The sequence below is a fragment of the Epinephelus fuscoguttatus genome, linkage group LG2 (assembly GCF_011397635.1).
Source record: "Epinephelus fuscoguttatus linkage group LG2, E.fuscoguttatus.final_Chr_v1".
Lineage (NCBI taxonomy): Eukaryota > Metazoa > Chordata > Actinopteri > Perciformes > Serranidae > Epinephelus > Epinephelus fuscoguttatus.
The window spans coordinates 22,295,489-22,316,550 of NC_064753.1; the positions used below are offsets into that span (position 1 = coordinate 22,295,489).

At 39.0% G+C, this 21,062-nt stretch overlaps 2 protein-coding genes across 2 annotated transcripts in view; one reads left to right on the forward strand and one right to left on the reverse strand.

Annotated features, from left to right (window-relative positions):
• Positions 1-42: 42 nt before the first annotated feature.
• ddx21 (DEAD (Asp-Glu-Ala-Asp) box helicase 21) lies at positions 43-12,034 on the forward strand. The gene is made up of 16 exons (XM_049604940.1): positions 43-202; positions 2,651-2,884; positions 3,049-3,183; positions 3,474-3,549; positions 4,107-4,285; positions 4,398-4,515; positions 5,213-5,398; positions 5,588-5,733; positions 6,112-6,261; positions 6,381-6,542; positions 6,846-6,965; positions 8,819-8,892; positions 9,150-9,309; positions 9,631-9,765; positions 10,695-10,739; positions 10,910-12,034. Exons 1-16 carry the CDS (start codon positions 119-121, stop codon positions 11,168-11,170), a joined length of 2,265 nt encoding a protein of 754 aa, XP_049460897.1. The 5' UTR covers positions 43-118; the 3' UTR covers positions 11,171-12,034.
• A 677-nt stretch (positions 12,035-12,711) lies between these two features.
• chs1 (chitin synthase 1) overlaps positions 12,712-21,062 on the reverse strand; it is a 47,443-nt gene continuing 39,092 nt past the window's right edge. The window contains exons 29-36 of the mRNA XM_049562502.1: positions 20,972-21,053; positions 20,648-20,801; positions 19,969-20,073; positions 19,535-19,645; positions 17,994-18,131; positions 17,776-17,855; positions 17,308-17,374; positions 12,712-13,637 (exon numbers count right to left, since the gene is read on the reverse strand). Coding sequence (XP_049418459.1) covers positions 13,563-13,637; positions 17,308-17,374; positions 17,776-17,855; positions 17,994-18,131; positions 19,535-19,645; positions 19,969-20,073; positions 20,648-20,801; positions 20,972-21,053 — 812 coding nt within the window. The 3' untranslated portion in view covers positions 12,712-13,562. The remainder of the gene's footprint in view (positions 13,638-17,307; positions 17,375-17,775; positions 17,856-17,993; positions 18,132-19,534; positions 19,646-19,968; positions 20,074-20,647; positions 20,802-20,971; positions 21,054-21,062) is intronic.

Consider the following 21,062-nt stretch of genomic DNA (forward strand, 5'->3'; position numbering starts at 1 on the left):
ATTTCTATGCCTGGCTCGTGCACACCTTCGCTCGCGCAGCATTGCGCGTTCCTTTCCATCCGCGTGCCCGTGGGTCAGCCCGTGTGTCTACGCCGAAGGTTTCCAACAGGGAAGAGAAATGCCGTCAAAAATCATCTTTGAAAGCGAAGACCTAGCCATGGAGGACGATGTGGACACTGTAGCCGAGGCTAAACCCCTGAAGGTGAGCAGCGCGTGTCGTGTCGCCCCGGACACTCTGATATATCCATGTAGAGACAGCGACGTCTCGTCCCGGCTGCTCCATGTTTGACAACATGTGGCTGAACGTGCTAACAGTCGGCTCACTAGCTAGCTGACTATCAGAAAACTAACCTGAGATAAGTTTATGGAGTGACACTAGTAGTGAAATGATGTTAACATTGTGTTATTAACAGCGGTATGAAGAAAGAAAGTGAATGTGACCCACTGCGATGTGTTATTATATTGTTAGCCTAGCTATAAGGCTATACGGTCACGTGGCATGTCCATGTGAGCTGATCTGTACACTACACAGAATGTACGGGTGGACAGCATGGAGGCCTTTAATGCTGCATACATCTGCGCGACCTGATGACGTGTTACAGCTGGGCACGTCAGCTGTTTGTCAAGTTTACAAAACAACCTGCCCAGAAGGGAAAACAATTAATGTAACTTGATTAGTTGCAGCTAATGATTGTTTTATTGTTGATGGTTAGTAGTTTTTTCCACAAAGCATTCCTAATTCAAGCTCCACTTACAGTAAGAGGAGTTGGGATTGTTTAGCTAACTAACTCTGATGCCTAACTGATAAGATTTATTTGATAAATTGTGTACTCTCTATATTGTATATAAAAATATACAATTTTTCCAACCAAAATTTTCAACAACAGTCCAGAAAGGACAATAGAAGTATGATTAAGTGATTATCAAAAGTGTTGTTGCTTGATTTTAACTTGGTTGATCATCAGTTGTTGTGCAAATTAGACACAGTGAAACCTTATTATTTCATCTACCTCTCAATGAGATTAATATTAACATATAATATTGTCTGAAAAATACAGTTTGATGTTAAATGTGTTTAGTGGATTTTTTTTAAAAATGGAATTAAGACCATCTCGTATGTTATTAGATCACAAATAAAATGATTTTTCTTAGTTAATACAAAATATTGTTTGTACTTAGTGACCAAAATTTACACCAAATTACACCTAGCTCTATCAGTGCTTTAATGTTTAGTTAATTTCAGTATCATTGATGTGTAATTGTAATAATAAGGGGAAATTAAATGTTGAGTTGAACTGATGTTTTTTTTTTATTGATCATTTTGATTAACTTCAAAAATACTCTGCTTTTTCAGATAATTACACCAAATAGAATGTGGCGGTCCTTAATTTCTTCTGTGTATTATTCCTGGTAATGGTCAGACAATACTTAATTTATTTCTTTTTCTCTATTTAATCTCAGTTTTCTATTTGTGCTGAGAAAAGATTTGAAGCTTGGGGGCAGAAAGCACAGTGACATCTGGTGGCTTGCAGAACTTGGGGGCAGGAGCGCTCCTCCTACAAATATAATGTACCTTATTTGTGTAGTTGAGGCCCAGTGTCTACTGTGGGCATGTCTGTTTTAACTTCATGGTTGATATTTGTGCAACATTTCATGTTAGTCCCAATGTGATGTGATGACATTAGTTAGCAAATTACTTTCATAATATCATCACTTGGTACTGGGTATAAATGTTCTCATACTTATGAGCGTTCTAGTGTACATCACCATATTTCTATTTCTATTATTTATTAGTATTTGTTTCCTCTCCTCTTATCGCACTCATGAGCCTGTCACATAGTTTAGCTGCAAAATTGTTAAACCACCACTGACATTGGGAACTCACGTGATATTCTTTGAGAAAAACTCCAACACAATGTACTCAAACAGTGCGCTTCACAGGAGTGACTCATCTGCCCATCTCTAATTATACCTTACATAACCACAGTAGGGATAGTACTCGGTTTGAACGTCAGTTATTTGTTCGGCGTAAAGCGTTCTTTGTAAAAGAAAACCTAAATAATACATATAAACATACACTGACCCTGATTTATATTAAAAGTTTACATTTTTTGGATGGGACACAGTGATGTAAGTGCTGTCTATTAATATTTGCAGACATCCATGTAGCAAAAATGATGGATCTGCGCAGCTGCAGATAACTGTTTTCAGTCAGGCATCACTCGATTGAATGTTACAGGCAGAATGGCGGCTAGATATAAGAGTGTTTGCTTGGAAGTATTTGGGCAAAATAAACTAAAGGAATATGCAGTGCAAGCTATATAACTAATCTGTACAGTCTGCAGTGCAGAAAGGACGGGTAATCCCTAACTACATTTTCTTTGGGTGTTCATTACAGGCTTTCTTCTTGTACATTTGTTTCTCGCGAGGATTCAAGTTCTCTAATATGGAAAGTACTTAAAATGCCCGTCCCTAAACCACAATTAGGCCTTAAAGTTGTTTGTCAGTAAAACTGCAGTACAAGGAGATAACGACAACTAGATTTACTCAGATTGCCAACATTTTTCTTTCCTAAAACTTTGTGTAGCTGCGTAATATTTGGTTCAAATGACACCCATTTGCTTTATTGTTTCTGTTCAAATGAATACAGAATAAGACCAAGGAGGGCAAGAAGCTGAAGAAGAAGAAGCTGCTGGAGGACCAGGAAGAGCAGGAGGAACCAGACTGTGAACCTCCAGCACCAAAGAAGAAAAAGAAAAAAGATAAACTGGCAGCGGACCAAGTCAACGACCACATAGATGAGGCAACAGACATGAACGGCAACAGTAATGGTGTTGAAACACCAAAGAAGATTAAGAAGAAAAACACTGAAGGAGACACAGAGGTCAGTGCTATGGTGTTAGTTTGAATATGTAGTTACCAATTGGGTAAATGGTGAAAAAACTTGATAAAAAAACATAAATGCATATTTTCTGGCCATGCCCCGGTAGACCAGACCGTACTCTGCCCCCTCTATAACGTCATCTCCACTTTTATCTTTGGGTTTAGAAAAAAAGGAAGAAGCAAAAGAAAGCAGAAGCAGAAACCAACGGACATTCCACCCCAAACACCCCTGTCCAGACGCCCATCCAGACACCGGCCCAGTCAAGTGAAGAATCAGCCAGTGACAGCGAAAAAGAAACGGTACGAATTGCAGACTGATTGTGTGCAGAGTAACTCTAAGGAGAAGTTTGAAAGTTTGTGTTGTTACTACAGTAACTGTACGCTGTGAGCTCTGTTGGCTAGTTCAAGAGAAATCACGGTGACCACCATGATTTCTCTGTTACTAAGCCTATTACTTTACTGTTACTAAGTCAGTTTGCTATAGCTCAGCAAATTGTGTGCGCTGACTTTTCCGACTTTGTCTTTTTCTAGAAGGCCAGCTGAAGGTTAACACAGCAGTCTTATAGCCTTACTCTTGTTTCTTTGTGTAGGAGGAGACACCAGAGCAAAAAGAAGGGGCCTTCTCCAACTTCAGGATCTCCCAAGTGACCATTGATAAACTAAAAGGTAAACATCATTTTTACATTTTATACCTTTGTTTTTACCACTGTGGCTCGAGACCAGAGGTGTACATGACAATACATGTTGGCTACTCTAGAAAAAAAAAAGGGTCAGTCCTTATGCTTTGACTTATTTGATGAACATCACTTTATAACACATATTGTTTATGAACAGTTGCTTTTTAATTGTATATACATGACCTTAAATATTGATGATCATTTTGTGTCAGCTTTAGAGAAGTGATCTGACATACACAGTGTATTCATTAAAATGTGAACATTTGAAATTTTACTGTCATCAGCAACTGAGTGTTGGCACCGCTGGGATGCTTTGGGGTGTGCTTAAAATATTTCTTTGATGGAAAGATGGTCTTTTCATAAAACTAGGGCGTCTATGTAGTAGTAAGACGGAAATACATTTACAGTTGGTGCTACAAAGCTGGTTGAAAATGGAGGAAGTGTCCCTTTAATAACAAATTCTGATCATTCTTCTGCCTTCCTGTCGTCCTACTTTCTTTCCTCCTTCCTACTTTTTTGTCATCTCTCTTTCTATCACTTTTTCAGCTCGGGGAGTCTCTTACCTGTTTGACATTCAGGTGAAGACATTTAATCCTGTTTATGATGGAGAGGATGTCATTGCCCAAGCCCGAACAGGAACAGGAAAGACTTTCTCATTTGCCATCCCTTTGGTGGAGAAGCTCCAGAGGGACACAGTGGAGTTCACCAGAGGCCGAGCTCCCAAGGTGCACACAGCCACAATGATCACTGACAACTAGCATCAGCCAGAGTCCCACCATCAGTTTGTTCTTCGAGTATGTTTGTTGATACCTATTTCTCTTTTCTGTCCGTCTGAAGGTTCTGGTGTTAACTCCAACCAGAGAGTTGGCTATCCAGGTTGCTAAGGACTTCAAAGACATCACTAAGAAACTGTCTCTCGCCTGTTTCTATGGAGGCAGCTCATACAATCCACAGCGTAAGTCTTGGACAAAAACACTAATATATCCTTAATAGAGGTAATTCTGAAAAAGTTGAAATCATAGGGCTGTCCCAAAACCTCTACCATTTGCATGGTAATCAAAGTCCAGATCAGTTTTGGAAAGCCTCGTTTTTACTTTTTTAAAGTAATATTATTATATAGGTATTTCCCCCCAAAATAGCCCATGAAATAAGAAGTAGTTATCCAACATTATTCAATATTGACGTAAGCTACAGTCTGTTAACTTGTTTATTCATTTATAGACCTTCATAAGAGCATATTCGATTTTATGAGGTATGGCTTTAATTTGTTTGATGTGATTATTGCACATTTTGTAGCTGTAATTGTTTCAGTAAAAAGGAAAATTCTTGAAGTCCAATTTTTGGTACAATAATAGCAAAGTCTATGAATAAAAGTTTCAAAGCTTCAGATGTTTGAAGCTTCAGAGCCTTAACAATGGTATTTCGGACAGCCTTAATTTATTTACATTAATGTCTGCTTTATGTCTTCTTTTAATTTATTATAAAATACTTTACAGGTTAGCTATTTAAATGAGTATGAAAATGCATAACAGGAAGTTGTAAATTCCAGCAAATGTTATTTCCATGTCTTTTAATGTAGTTTCTGTGTGCAGTTTTATCAACACACTTCATACATTAATATTAATAATAACTCTCTCCACTCTCCCGTCTAGTCGATGCTATCCGTAATGGTATTGATATTTTGGTCGGCACCCCTGGGCGCATCAAAGACCACCTCCAGAACAATAAACTCTGCCTCTCTAAACTGAAACACGTTGTTCTGGATGAAGTTGACCAAATGTTGGACATGGGATTTGCAGAACAGGTTGAAGAGATTTTGGCTTCATCATATCAGAAAGGTTAGTAAGTCTGTGTGCATTTGTGAAAGTGTTTCTTGAGAATCTTTTTGCATTGTGTATACGTGTGTGTGTGCGCTCTTGTTTTCTGTGTGTGTGTGTTGATTATGTTAAGGTAGATTAAAAGATCACTTAAGTGTGGTCACGCATGTAAAATTAGAAAAATGTGTGTGTGTGTGTCCTCCTCTCCAGACTCCGACTCCAACCCACAGACACTTCTGTTTTCGGCCACCTGCCCCCCCTGGGTCTACGAGGTTGCCAAGAAATACATGAGAGTAGGGTGCAAACATGTTGATCTGATTGGCAAGAAAACACAGAAGGCGGCAACAACTGTGGAAGTAAGTTTGCATGAGTGGGTGAGAAAGAGCGAGAGAAGCAGTTGGCAGGGGTGAAAGAGGTGATGAGTGTGTGATGGGTACAATTTAACAAGCGTTACAGCAATTTTAGCTCTTTGGCTTAGATCTCTCAGAGTTGCCTGTCAGCAGGGACAGTCATATTAAGTGAGACTGTAAAATACACTTGCATATATCTCCATCAGGAAAGCCCAGCAAGTTCATTTGCAGTAAAAAAAATTAGCTGTATTTATCATCATCAACACCAGTGGGATTGTAATGAAGTACAAGTTTAAGTCTGCCAGCTGTATAATGAAAACGTCTCTCTTCTCACATTCTGTATTGCCTCTCCTTCTGTTTCTCGCTGTCTGTCCTTTCCTCTAGCATCTGGCCATAGCATGCCACTGGTCACAGCGTGCAGCTGTGATAGGCGATGTAGTCCAGGTTTACAGTGGCAGCCACGGCAGAACCATCGTGTTTTGTGAGACAAAAAAAGAGGCCAACGAACTTTCCTTGAATGCTTCCATCAAACAGGTAGACATGCTCACGCACACAACAGTTTATGAATAGCTGATTCATACAGCAGTAATGCATTACACCTTTAAAATGATTAACTGTCCATTTCTCATTTTATTTTGTTTTTGTGTTTTCAGAGTGCCCAATCCCTCCATGGGGATATTCCTCAGAAACAGAGAGAGTTGACGCTGAAGGGCTTCAGAAATGGAGCTTTTGAGGTTCTGGTTGCCACCAATGTTGCAGCCCGTGGATTAGACATCCCTGAAGTCGACCTGGTGGTCCAGTGTTCTCCACCCAAGGTGTGATATTGCCAGTCATCAACAAGAATTTTATAGTATATCTTTGTATTTAGTGGATATGTTTTAGATTTTTAAATAATACTGATCTTAAAGTGCAGATTTCATTAACATGAAACAATACATATAAAAATTAGCATTTGCTCATTTCGGATTACGTTGAATTGAAAATGGAAACGGCTGCAATAAACGAATGTGCAGTAGAATTAGTGCTTTGTGGAAGAATCTAAACTGCACATTTTCGGTGTTGCATGAATCACCTTAACTTTCTCTAAAAATGCTTCTGTCTCTGTGGTTTGGTGCCAGGATGTGGAGTCATACATCCATCGTTCAGGTCGTACAGGCCGAGCAGGAAGGACGGGAGTCTGCATCTGTTTCTACCAGAGGAAAGAGGAGGACCAGCTGCGCTACGTAGAAAACAAAGCGGTATGTGTCTTTTTAAACTAAGTCGAAGTAGAAAAAGACAGTGGGACAAAGGAACGACAAGTTCAGTTGTTTGAGGAGCTATGCAAAAAGAAAACACAATGCTTTCAGTTCCATCTGTGCTACACATGGGATGGAAAGAAACATTAAGAACAGTAGTGAAGTCAGGCAGTTTTCAATGGTGTGAAAACAATAACAATGGCATAACATGGACATAACAGTCATCACTGTCCCTGTTGCATGGCAGCTGATCTCGTCCTCTGCTCAGAGGGTAAAGCGCTCCTGACCCTCATTGTTTAATCAATTCACTGACATTTTTGGCCACTGTTCTTCTTCTTCAAGAGTTAGCTGCTAACTGCTATCAGCTGTTTTTTTAGTCTCCCGGTGGTGGGTCGCACAAGTAACACACAGGTCCTGTCCATTGTCCCATCCTGCCGGCTGCCCCTTTTACACAAACGTTTCAGCGCTCTTACTACTTTTGTTGTAGGCTTAGAGGCAAGACAACTCTGTCCCTCCTTTCTGCGATTGTATCTTTTAAACAGAATGATTAGGCAGAATAGCAGTGTGACATTTCTGCCTTGAACAGGCGGTGTAAAAGGGACTAATACAAGTGTACCAAGCTACAGACAATTAACTGTTCTGAGAGCAGATGTTCAGCACAGCTCATGATGCTCAGTAGCACTAAGTGTTCATTCTTTATCATTGTATAATCAGAGATACAGAGACACAGACGGATACATAATTAAAAGGAGTTTTTTAATCAAAGTCTGATTACATTATATGCAACCATTAAATATAATTAATATATACATAAAACTTTAATATCAGTATAAGAAGTCATAGTCAACTTTTGAATATGTTCAACTGCTCAACTTGTCAAGCCATGATCGATGTCTTTGTAATAAAAACAAGCTAATTATGATTTATTTTAGTGACGCTAATCTAATCAAGTTACTGTAGCAAGAGGTTAAATCTTGCAGCAAGCAAATGAATGTATCCGTTAGCAGAGGTCAGAGTATGTTTTTCTGTAACTTCTTTTTGGACCATCTAAAACAAACCCATACTAGGAAGCTTTGTAGAAATGATGGTGATGAATTTAGTATTTGAAATAAAACAGAATACAGCAACATACAGTGATGAACAGTAAATGTAAATGCACACATACTAACAATAGGTGGGCATTGTGCATGAACAAAAATATAGTCCCCAATTTCTCTGATAAAAAATATTCAAAATATAATTTGACTTAAACTGTTACGACTCAAAATGCCACATTGTTTTCATGCCTTCTGATCAGTTTACTTTACCTTAGATTTATCCATTTGTTTGCTGTTTATCTTGCTGCCATGCTGGGGATCTAAACTTCGCAAAGTAGATGCAGTCACAAATAGAATATTTAAAAGTGTGAAAAAGCGCTTTTTTTCTGCCATTATTAGCTTAACGTTACCTTCATTCATTTGTTGGTTTACCAGACTGTCATTTGCCAGTTGTAAAGTCTCCAGAGTTGGTTTGTGTACGCACCTGAAATCGTTCAGAAGGTGTTGCCGCTGTACAGAAATGGTTCCACTTCTAAAAAAAAAAATAAAAAGAAAAAATGCCCTAAAAAGGCAACAACTGCGGTGGCCAGGTGAACACGGCCACCCCTAGCCAATCCGCAGTCAAAGAAGGCAGGGAATAATCAAAAAAGGTGAAGACAGAAAAGAAGAGGAGTCCGAGTGTTTCGTTAAAGGGGCAAGAGTTAAGAAGGTGCTGCTGCACTATAGGTACAACCAGACTGAAAGCTACCTTCCTGTAGTTAGAAATAGTGTGTACTTATATGTTTCTATATTGACCTAATTATTCTGTATTTTTTTCAGGGTATCACATTCAGACGGGTTGGAGTTCCCACTGCCAACGATATCATCAAGTCATCAAGCAAGGATGCTGTCAGGTAGGTAATTCTGGAGGGTGAGAGCCAACCGTCTATATGTCTTGGAATTGTAGTTGATTACTGTTTGAAACTTTGGACTGCGTGAGCCAACTCATTTGGTGAATAATGAGAGCTACTATCATGTCTTGGGCAACTAGACTTGAATCAGTGGCACTACAAAGCTCCTGCCCTGCTGAAATCTCCCTTATCACCATACTGCTCAATGTGAAGCAATTAAGTGTCAGATTCTTATGATTTTGTTTCTGTATTGTGCCCAGGTTTCTGGACTCTGTTCCAGTAACAGCCATCGAGTACTTCAGAGCATCAGCTGAGAAGCTGATTGAGGAGAGAGGAGCAGTTGATGCACTTGCCGCTGCCCTGGCACATATTTCTGGAGCCACAAATCTAGAGCAGAGGTCACTGCTCAACTCTGATGCTGTAAGTTTGGTTTTATTCTCCTCATTAACAACTTAGAAATAACACAGATCTGGACACATTACTGTATTACAGCAGCCACCACTCACAACATTGCCAGACAGGGTAGTTTAATATGTTTGTTTAGGGTTTCAGTGTTAACTGAAACACTGTAGTAGCCATACCTGCAAGGGTTTCACTAAAGCTGTAGGATGGATAGCAGCCCTTGGATGCACACACGCACACACAACATGTAAATCCCTGTAACGCACAGATGTTTACATTCTGTGATAAATTTGCTGTATAACCCTGATCCCACATAATTTATTGTCTCTGTTTTTGCAGGGTTACACCACTGTGCAGCTGGTGTGTTCTCAGGAGATGCATAATCTGGGTTATGCCTGGAGAGCCATTAAAGATCAGCTTGGAGAGCAGTTTGAGAACCATGTTCACAGAATGACCTTCCTCAAAGGCAAAATGGTACGTATGCACACATATGTACATATGGGAGATGCTGCTGGCTTCTATATACACATTGAATGAAATATATTTGTTACATTTCCTGTTCTTTCAGTTCTACTTTCATTATCTTAAGGTTAAGAATAAGGATTAAAGTAATCTCTGTACTAGGAAGTGTATATTTGGTTAGGTGTATGCAGTTATTAAGTTGAACATGGATGCAGGATTTGGGCCAGATGATAGCCGTAGAGTGCTCTTGTTAGATGCCACTTAGATCGGTGATGTCTTGCCAAAAAAGGCCCCCACAGATCCTCGTAAATTAAAGTCATAGACTTGGCAAATGAAGAAGTAAATTGGAAACCAGGTGATACATCAAAATGCAAATTCAGAAAATAACTGTAATTTCTTACAATTCAACAGCATTGTTTAGTTTACATGTGAAGTCAGCTACTACAGTCACACTAGACATAGTACACAACTAATTATCCACAGGAATTAAACAGTACAACATCTGTTGCCAAAAATTAAAGGTGTGAAAACTTTCTGTAGATGTGACCATGCCTGTTTTAACTCTTGAGGCACATTTATACTCCCTTTACATATCCTTTATGTCGGCATCAATACAGGTAATAGATGACCCTAGAGGCAGATTCAAAAGTTTTTGACAACAACAAACATGGCGATGGTGGAGGTTGTAATATTGTAGTAGTATTGTATTCCTTGAACTACACTGCGCTTCCCTCAGGAGCTCGGGGTGCTGCTCCGTTTGATCCTCATTTGTAAGCTTTAAGAAAATCTGCTAGGAAACGGACAAAATTAACACAATGTACTGACATAAGGCTCCATCTGTGTCCTTATCTAACATTGAGCATAAATGAGCCCTAATTCTGATAGCACAACAGGTACAGACAGAAACATTAACCATCTCACCCTTGTTGTGTTTTGAACAGGGAGTTTGTTTTGATGTCCCCGTTGACAAAGTCAAGGAGATTCAGGTGAGCAAAACTGTGAAAGCTCCCGTCTGTTCAATATGTGGGGTGGACTGATTATAGCGTCTTCATGATTGAATTATTGATGATAAATAATTTAAAGTACAGTGTAAATATTTTGACAGTGTCTCTTATTGAAGTTGATGTAATTTTCACCCCACTTGATCGTCTAACAGGAGAGCTGGAAGGATGGTCGCCGTTGGCAACTGACTGTGGCCACAGAACTCCCAGAACTAGAGGAGAAGCAGTTCAACAACCGCGACAGAGGTTCTGGCGGTGGTAACCGCGGCGACAGAGGAGGAGGGTTCAGAGGTGGAAGGGGGCGGAATTTCGGGGGAAATGGTGGCCGCAGTAACGGGTTCCGGAATGGCGGCGGTGGCTATGGCAACAACAGAGGAGGACAGAAACGCAGCTTCAGTCAAGCTTTTGATTATTGAAGTGCCAACATGTGGACTGATTAAGACTGTGTGTCACTCATCTGGGCTGGCAAGGGTTTTTATTCCCTGATGTATCCCAATCATTATGTAAGCTGAATTGTTAGCTTTCAAATATTAATCATCATATACAGCACATTAAGCGACCAATTTCCCCTCTCTAAAAAAAATAAGGGAAAATGCTATCTGATAAATTAGATTTATTTCCAATTAGCAATTTGCTATGGGTTCAAGATCAGACCTTCTGTGTACAGTATATTAACACAGGACCACTGGCAGCCATTTTTTAAGGCCTGATGTGTGCTTCTTTTAGGTGACACTTTAGTTGAAACTCATGAGATGATGAAACTGATGAAAGTTTTACTACATTGGTTGGAACATAATTCAGTTGCTATGTCTTGAATAGCACGGGGTCATAAATATTGGCTAATCAACCTTAAGAAAAGGTTATGATATGACATCCATTGAGTTTCAGATAAAGTGTTACTCTTTTTTGTACTAGGTGTTTGGGGAACGGTGGCAACAATCAGTCTTGAGTCTTTGTCTCAATACAAGGCACCTCATCCTGACCTAACAACTTGTAAACATGCTACCTGTAACACTAGAAAACAAGGTGCACTGTACTGCAGACACTGTGGTGTGGTAGGCACCATATTTCTGCTCTGCACCCACAGAGAACAGTGATGAAATGGATGTTAACCTTTACAGTTGTGCGCAGTTTGAGATCGCTGCCTTACCCTCAGCTGAAATCTGTCTCCCCAAAAATATATTGGATGATTGCTTTGCAATCGCCTCTATTTAATAACTGTGTCGACTGCTTGCATTCATTTGAATGAAATGACTTCTTATTAAAAAAAGGTCAACTCAGGTTGTGTTTGTTGTTTTTAAAGGGGTGTGAAAAATAAGCATTCATACAAGCAAATGTGTTTTCAAGTATAACTTTCAGTGGAACCTGCTTTTATGTGGCTGATCCTTTAAGCTTAGGCTGGCCTTCAAGAAGATAGTCATTCGTGCATGAATGGATCACCAACAATTTAGTGGTGTGAAGTTGAGACTGCCAGGAGAGTACACCAAACCGAGGAGAAACTATAAACTGTAGTCTGTTCCCTGATCTGATAGTGTTTTGGCCAACCACCATTTGACCACAGAGTTGAATAAACACATTTGTGTCAGTCTTAACATTTATAAAAAACAGAAGAAAAATCTTGTGCCCAGTCAAAAGACAAAGAAATATTACTTTTTTACTCATGTTCATTAAATGAGAAGATGAATATCAGAGACCTCGGGGCCGCCCCAGGACACGCTGGAGGGACTACATCACCCGGCTGGCCTGGGAACGCCTCGGGGTTCCCGCGGAAGAGCTGATGGAAGTGGCTGGGGAGAGGACTGTCTGGGCTTCCTTGCTGAGGCTGCTGCCCCCGCGACCCGGACCCGGATAAGCGGAGGACGACGACGACGACGATTATGATTATATTTATTTATGTAATTATATCTTTATCTTATGATACAAGAGGATTGTCCACACATTTAAATCAATTCAGTAGTTTCTTTAGGGAGTTTATTTGAATCTTTGCAAGAACATTCCATCCCTTCGTAAAGTGCAATGTTACGAATCGTATAAGTACACTGATACAGTCTTGACATAATATTAAAAAGAAAACTGTAATTTATACCAAACTATTAAGAGTATAAAATATATGAAGTTCACAAAAAGTGGAGTATTTCTTACAGTATTTCTTGTGCCAGTATTGCATTTGAAAATATTTAAAGGTCTGGTTTCTTGGGAGCAGCACATTTGATTTTTAACCTGAGCTCAGACAAACTTTTCTTGGACAAGTGAAAATGATTTGCTTCCATCTCCATCTAGCTCATGATTGTGATTCATTAAAAAAGATTTTGATATATCCATGTAAGAACAAAAATTAATAATCACAAAATTACACTGATTTAGGATAATAATATTCAACAAGTCTGTGGACCCGATGCATTAAACCACACATAGAATAAATACTAGTCTTAAAGGAAATGCATTCAAATAAAACACGATAATTAGGAACACTCCTACCTGAGATCCCATTGTGTAGAAAGCGGAGCTTACATCTCAACAAATATTCATTTTAAATTGCAAAACAAAATTCAATGGATGTGTTGCAGCTGCTGCAGAAGAGGTGAAGACGAGATGATTTCCTGATCACCAATATGAATGCATGGCCTATCTACGAAGACTGTTTGACAGACTATCCTCTATGCTGTTTAATCATCAAATGTATTTAGTGCATTGTGAAATCTGGAAAAAAAAAATTTGATTGGCAGCCCTTAAATGGAAAGAGATCTGCTGGTTGGATGCCACCGGCGAAGCCAATGTGTGCTGGTTGTGACAGTCGGTTGTTATGGACTACAGATCATCGCTGGTAATGTAAAGTCCAGTGGCGCTGGGGTTCTCCAAAGTCAAGTCTTCGTAATCCGCCGTCTATGTGACAGGAAGACACACACACACACACACACACACACACACACACACACACAGAAAAAAAAGGATGTCAGGTGTAAGCAATGGCAAGTAAATGAACAGACTTATCCTAACAGAGACTTTCTCTGGTGGTAACATAATCATTTTGTCTCTGGCTTAAAATGTTACTAGATTTTTCTTTGACCATGTTTGTTGCATCTAGCTTTTTCTTCTAATCAACACTCATTTTAACAACTGAAATATATATTATGGAGAAAATACTGAGTCACCTTGTGAAAAGTTGCATTGTCATATCTGAGCTTTGTAAAATACAACTACTACACCCCTAAAATTTATGCTGTTGTAAATGTTGCAGTGTTACTACTATACCCAGGTTATACAAAAATTGATATTTCAAATAAATGTAGGTCCTTGAAGCATTTACTCAAGTTCTTAATTTGTACAAGTACTTAACTTGTACTTGTACAAGTACTTGCAGGTGTGTGTATGTATATATATATATATATATATATATATATATATCAATCATTCATTCTGTTGCCTTGCATCGTGTCATTGATTGTGCAGGAATGCTGTATTTTGACATAGCCTGTTTCCAGACATTTTTCAGCTAGATTGCCCTGTTTGAAACATTTGTTATAAAGGTAATCAAAAGTAATCAATTGTAATACGTTACATTACTTTGATGAGGTAATTAAAATAGTTACATTACTTATTGCATTTCTCACAGGGTAACTAGGGCTAGTAATCTTTAACCTATCAGATCTCAAAAATAACCTTCCCAACACTCTACTCTATTTTTCTACTCCACCATAACTACATTTCGGAGTTATATATGGTTCTTTTAACTCCACTACATTTATCTGACAGCTGTAGTTACTTTTAAGCGTGTTATTAAATATAAATGAATAAATAAGTAAATGGAATCAATAAAGTAATGCATCAGTCTCAATTATTGAAATCTCATATTTCAAAATGAGTGAAACAGCGCCGCCCTCGATTGCAATGTATGGTAACTGTCAATAAGCGTGTGTGGTGACAGATGGTATTGCACCGAAGTGATCGTATCCACAGAAGGAAACGCAGGTGAAATTGAAATCCCGTGATTAGCAATGTCTCGGCTGAGGGACACGGAGTGAGCGGTCAGGATTTAGGGAATTTTCTTGAGGAAATTCACGGTGGCCTCTTTTACTTAAACGAAACTCTAGAAAGTTAGTGAGCTCGTTCAAATGAAACAAACGGGGTAGTTAGCAGGTTTCCAGCAGCAACGATATCGGCTAACAGCTAACGTTAACTGTTACATACTTTTGCGAGACTAACCGTTAGCTACGTTACTTCAGTTTGCTCACGTTAGCCGGTTAAAGTTAGACCGATAAAAGTACTGCGACACTCGACATGTGACCGGGTAAAGAAGTTGGACGAGGTCGGAGAACACCATAGAAAAGGACACTCAAAATGTATCAGACAAAAAGTACAGCGGGGAAACACTTTTTGGACACTTTGCCACCATGGAGGACAAGACGGCGGTTTTCTTCAGACACCGGTAGGTGGAACACGCCCCCTCTCCTCTAACGTTACCTGCTCTGGCTCTCCTGGTGGGAAACGACCCGCTGTGGCTGTCTGAATGAATATAACTTTATGTTGTATGTGTAACTTTTAATGTGGTGATATTACCTGTAGTTTTTACAGTTTGTCCACACACAGCACTTTGGACAGAGGCTGCTGGGCATGGAACAAATTAACAATGTTGGGGAAGCTACTTTGAGGGCACAACTTTGCAAGCTACCAATTCCTTCACATGGGAAGAAGTAGTAGGAAAAAGTAGTTCAAACTACTTTGAAAAATGACAATATACATTATGGTCAAAGGGGGATTAATAATAGTAGAGAAGCAATTGTAAAATAAAATAAAAATCTTTCCTTTTATGGCCCAAAAAGTTTTAGTAGTTAACTACAGAAAAATGGCAAAAAGGTAACTGAAGTACTTGAGTCACTGTGCGTAAGACATAAATGTTGTTAGATTACCAGTAAGATATTGCAATGTGCAGGTAAACCACTGGTTTAATTACATATAGTTCACTACTTCCCAACACTGCAAACTAATGACCTTCCAATTTAAAAGAATTAGTTGTCATGTCACATTTTTAGCTGTGATATGTGGCTGTATCTAATACAGAAGTTTGGTAGATGCTTGAATTTTTACTGTCCTTTTTTTCTTTTAAGTTGTGCTGTGCTGTATTGTAATTACCTTTTAAAGGGACAGTTTATCCCCAAATCAAATAATCATAGTTTCCTCTTACCTGTGATGTTATTTATTATTAGTCTAGATTGTTTTTGTGTGAGTGGCCTAGTGTTGAAGGTATTGGCTTATTATTATTATTGTTATTAGCAATGTCTGCGCACTCAGCACTTGTGCGCCAAAAAAATACATTTGAAAAACAGTAGTGTCTCTTTCCAGAAATCATGACCTGGTTACTCAAGATTATCCACAGAGGAACTACTTTTTTCTACTAAACTACACTCACCAACCATATGACCATGCAGAGGGAAGCGTACATCTACCGTTAGCACCCCAAGCAGCTCCTCACTCAAGGAGAACGGCATAAATAGATAGTTCAAATCCTTTGAAGCGGAGTTGTATAAGGTTCTTATCCATAGTCAGTGCGTTACCTACAGTAGATGGCGGTCGCACCCAGTTTGGAGAAGCAGGCAGGAGTACTGCCACAGAAGCTAAGCAATGTACTGTTGTGGATGGTGGGCAGCAGCAGAATGTTCCTTAAAAAATCAATAGCTATCTTCTGTGTCGATTCTCCTATGTTCTTCCCCAAATTGGTGGCTTGCTTACTGACATCTAGGGCTGTCAACGAATATTCTAAATTCGAATTTAAATTCGAATTTGAAAAAAAAAAATGGACCTTCGAATGTGAAAATTGATATTCGATTGTGGAGAGAGAAAAAAAACACCACCGCAGCTGTCCTCTTTGCAAGTGGGCGTTGGCATCAGACGCGCATTTCTCCACGCTGGTCGACAAGCGGTTCTGCTCCCAGCTGTTGTCGCTGTCACCTGGCTTGACACATTCGCTCGCGGCTTGTGCAGAAAATAGACCAAATGCCAAAACGCTCGCTGCAGGGCGCAAGCCGGTCACTGTCCGGTGCTTCGAGGCTATTCGCAGCGCTTCCACGGGCGGTGTGGTCACAGGTCAGAGAGGGGGGACGAGCGAGAGGTACGCGGTCATTTATAACGTAACGTTATAGATAATTGTTTTATGTGTTTTATGTGTAGGTATGTAAATGTTTTCAAAGACGTTTATGTTGAAATAAAAATACCTACAGGTAGTTATTTTTCATATATAAGTATGTTTCCTTGTATTAGTTTGCCCTCTTGTGGACATAATGCGAAAAAAATATTAACCTATGAGTTATTTTTAGAAGGAATATTGGAACGTCATTTTTGAGCAATTTTGACAGCCCTACTGACATCTGCTGTATGTAATACACTGACTGTGGATAAGTAGCTCATACAACCCCACGTCAAAAGATCCTGGCTATCCCTTTAATATAATTGCGCCTCTCTGCATGTCCTGTACCTGTCAAGGATTTCAATTCAAAAACAAAATTCCTGCAGTTTTATGTGAATATACATGTGCATGTGTTTGAGTGTTGTTGCTTACATCCTCTTTTGGTCTATAGTTTTTCTCTGTGCCGCGGAAGGACACCACATGGATCAGAGTGTAGACTCTGCAAATAGAGAGGCACCAAGATGAGACACGATAGAAAATATGGGAAAATGAGGAAATGGATGTACAGTAGTTCCAGAACAACAGGAGGTGTCATTACAATTCTCCATAAAGGCAAGAATGTATTAATCAATAGCCCCCTGCTCATGGAGGGGAAAATATCCATTATCAGTTTAAAAACTGTGGCATCATTTCTTTGCCGCAAAATCAAATCTCCAGTATCCGAAAGTCGGGATGTTTTCCTGCTTGGCTTTCATCATCAGTCTGTGAGTTAACAGTGAGGTTGTCAAAAACAAATCTCACGTGCAGCAGCAAAAAAGGAAAAACTGAATATTTAGTAGGTGAGTGGCACATACAGAACTTAGTGTGTGTGTGTGTGTGTGTGTGTGTGTGTGTGTGTACCTGTGATATAACATGGCCAGGAACTGGATAATGAGAAGAATAGCAAAAGACAGCAGGAACATCAAACTGAGAGGCTCCACCTGATGGTACAAAATGACAGTAATGGTGATCACTTTTATCAGAAGTTGCAGCAGTACTGACAGACATTAAAAATATACCACAGTCCTCCTTTAACTATTTCTGTCATGTGTCTGTGTGTCTTTGTGCTTTTTTCTGACCATGAGGAATTCTCCAGATGCAGTTCCGTTTGGATAGTATTTAGGGATCTTGATGCTGATGACATCATTTCCAATAGCCTGCAGAAAGAAGGTAGCTACCACCCACAGCACGTTGATGATGAAATACAGGAAGACTGCCTGTGGGTAGGAAGGAGCATTTAGCAGTGTGTAGGATTTGGTTGCATTTAGTGGTGTAGATTACAACCAAGTGAATCCCCTTTGTTCACCCCTCCCTTTTTTAAGCGTGTAAAGAACCTGCAGTGGCTTTTGAGTTAAGTATTACACATGAAAGGCACTCTCTAGAGCGACTGTTTGGTTTGTCTATGCTTGGCTACTGTAGAAACATTGCGGACTCTGTAGAAGAGGACCCACTCCCTTTGTAGACATAAACAGTTCATTCAAAGTGAACAAAAACACAATGATATTTAATTTCAGGTGATGTAACGCTAATGAAACCATAGTTATTATTTTCCATACATGCCAATAGATACCCTGAATCCTAAACACTCCTCCTTGAAGTCTTAATACAGATTATTACCAGTAATGTACATTTTATTGCCTACCTTAATAACCGACAAAATGGACTCAAGCTTTAAATGAGCGTCTCAGACAGATCTAAAATGTCATAGGATTTTTTTCTTATTATCATTCCTATTCCAAACTAAGATCGGGGATGATTTCTGAATAATACAGACGCTAACAAATCTAGCAAATTCTGATTAGAGTATGACTTATAAATCAGGAGATCAATATTATTGGATAAGGTCAGCTTATCACAGCAGTATCAGCACATATTTTGGCCAGGAGGTAATACCAATTTGCACAAGAGAGGATGTGCTTTAGGAAATTTAGAAACTGTCATTACATACTTTAACTAGAAAAGCACTCGGAGAGCGCAGACCTCTGCCAAGCAGCTCGGATTTCCCGCCATTTTATTATTTTATCTACTTCGCTTCAACCAATCACCACCAAAAATTTTATCATCTGTTTCTTGTCCCATTATCAACCTTTCCTGAAAATGTCATCAAAATCTGTTCAGAACTTTTTGAGTTATTTTGCAGACAGACAAACAAACATACAGACAAACAGACCAATGCTGGCGAAAACATAACCTCCTTGGCGGAGGTAATAATTATACCCACCTGTATTGACTGACTATAAAAAAAACCCTCTAACACTTGTCGTATTAGTTAGGCTCACTTTCTCTGATGTTATCACAGCATGCACTTTGGTAACATCCTGTTTGTGAGCAGCTCGACCACGGTCAAAGTCTACCACACACTGATCAAAAGAGCAATAAACATAAAAAGATAGATAAAGCAATTCTCTGTTTGACTTGCTGTTGTCATGCTTACACATGATAAATAATGAACAGTAAATGAATAATTGGAAAATAAACTGTCCTAATACACTGTCAGTATTTCCAGTATGTCCAAACAGTAATAAAATAATATAGATGCACATCTCGTGTGAGACATAAATCATGCCACAAAGATAAAAAAGAGACAGATTTACATAAATAGTGAATGCAGATAGCTGACCTTGTTGCGTAGTGACTTGAGTTCTCTGGTGACTTCCTCCAGATGTGCTTTTGTGTCAACACTAGGCTTCAGGTAGCGATCGAGTAACTTGATCCAGAAGTCATGCTCACCCTACACACACACACACACACACACACACACAATTATAGTGTGCTCCATAGGCAATAATATTTTTTGTCTGACTGAGACCATCACAGAGATGGTCATAAAATATCAGGATTGTTATTTATATGTTGTTTTTTTACCTGGCTTTGTCACCTTACCCAATCCAACCTGTCAGGTGTGAACTATTGTTTTAGCAATACATTTTCTTAATTATCCATTAAAGTTTCCATTTGTTTATCTGTAAGAACAATTCACAGCTCTTCAATCAACACTGACTTGTCCCTGCTAGCCGTGGTTCTAACAGAGCCAGTGGCTGAATCAGGTCTTACCTCATCAAGTTTTTGCACTTGCGGGGCAGTGAGTGTTTTCTTGATGGCTACCCTTATTCTCTTCTCTAATTTCTCCATTTGACTGGATATAAGGGTTCGCCGAGCCTGGGAGATAAAGACAGTCAGTCACTCACTCAGTGATTCAATCATTCCTTTTCTTTTTATGAAAGTATGGGTTTCATAAAATTAAAAGCCTTTGAAATAGAAGCATTTGTATGCGATATAATAAAATTATACCTTTTATTTGATATGGATTGCTGAAAATAGTAGTATAATATATTAAAATAGTATTTTATATATATATATAAAGTCAGAAAAAAAATTAAAATCAGTCAAAGTGGTTGCTAAATTTATTGTCACCGCTGCGCTTTGCTGTTAGACAGCCCTTTTTCTTTGGTGCTACGTTTTCTTAACCGTAAAATAACTTCCATGTTTCTACACAAAAATGCCCAACTAGTTTTTCCATTTTTCTCCACAGTCTGTGCAGCACAGAGGGGTAGGCAACCCCTATCCACATTTTTTTGGTTCAGTGTTAATTCCAGACTCTCTCCTTATGTCATTTTTATTTTTTATTTTGTGACTACTTCATAATAATTTAATGCGACTAAACATAGAAATAATTTAAAATGCCCACCCGTAATTATTATTATAATACTATTGTTATTATTATCATCATTACCCGCTCTTCCAGTGTAGATTGTAACTCCTCCAGCTGGCTTTGTGACAGAACATCCTCAGGCCCCACTCCACTTAGCTCGTCATGAAGAGTGTCCGTCAACATCATGACCAGTTCCTCACACAAATCATCCTCATCTTTGTTACGGAGTACGTATCTGAGGGCAAAAAATGCACAAAACAAACAATTGTAATTGTACAGTTTTAGTTGATACAACAGTGACTGTGTTTTTAGTGTGACGTGATTTAATACCTCCTTAGGACAAAACAAATATACAACCACACGTAAAGTTTATCAGAATTTCCTTGGAGAACTGTAATTATTTACCTTATTTGTTCTTGTAGATTTCTCTTCATGTTGGCATAAGTCAGCTTCTTCAAAAACTCTTCTTTCACCGGCACAACCCAGTCTACGCACA

Excerpts from the sequence above, each read along its gene's own strand:
- ddx21 (XM_049604940.1), top strand. The coding sequence starts at position 119 with ATGCCGTCAAAAATCATCTTTGAAAGCGAAGACCTAGCCATGGAGGAC. Across the intron at positions 2,885-3,048 it reads ACACTGAAGGAGACACAGAG|AAAAAAAGGAAGAAGCAAAA; the intron begins GTCAGTGCTATG and ends CTTTGGGTTTAG. Across the intron at positions 5,734-6,111 it reads AGGCGGCAACAACTGTGGAA|CATCTGGCCATAGCATGCCA; the intron begins GTAAGTTTGCAT and ends CCTTTCCTCTAG.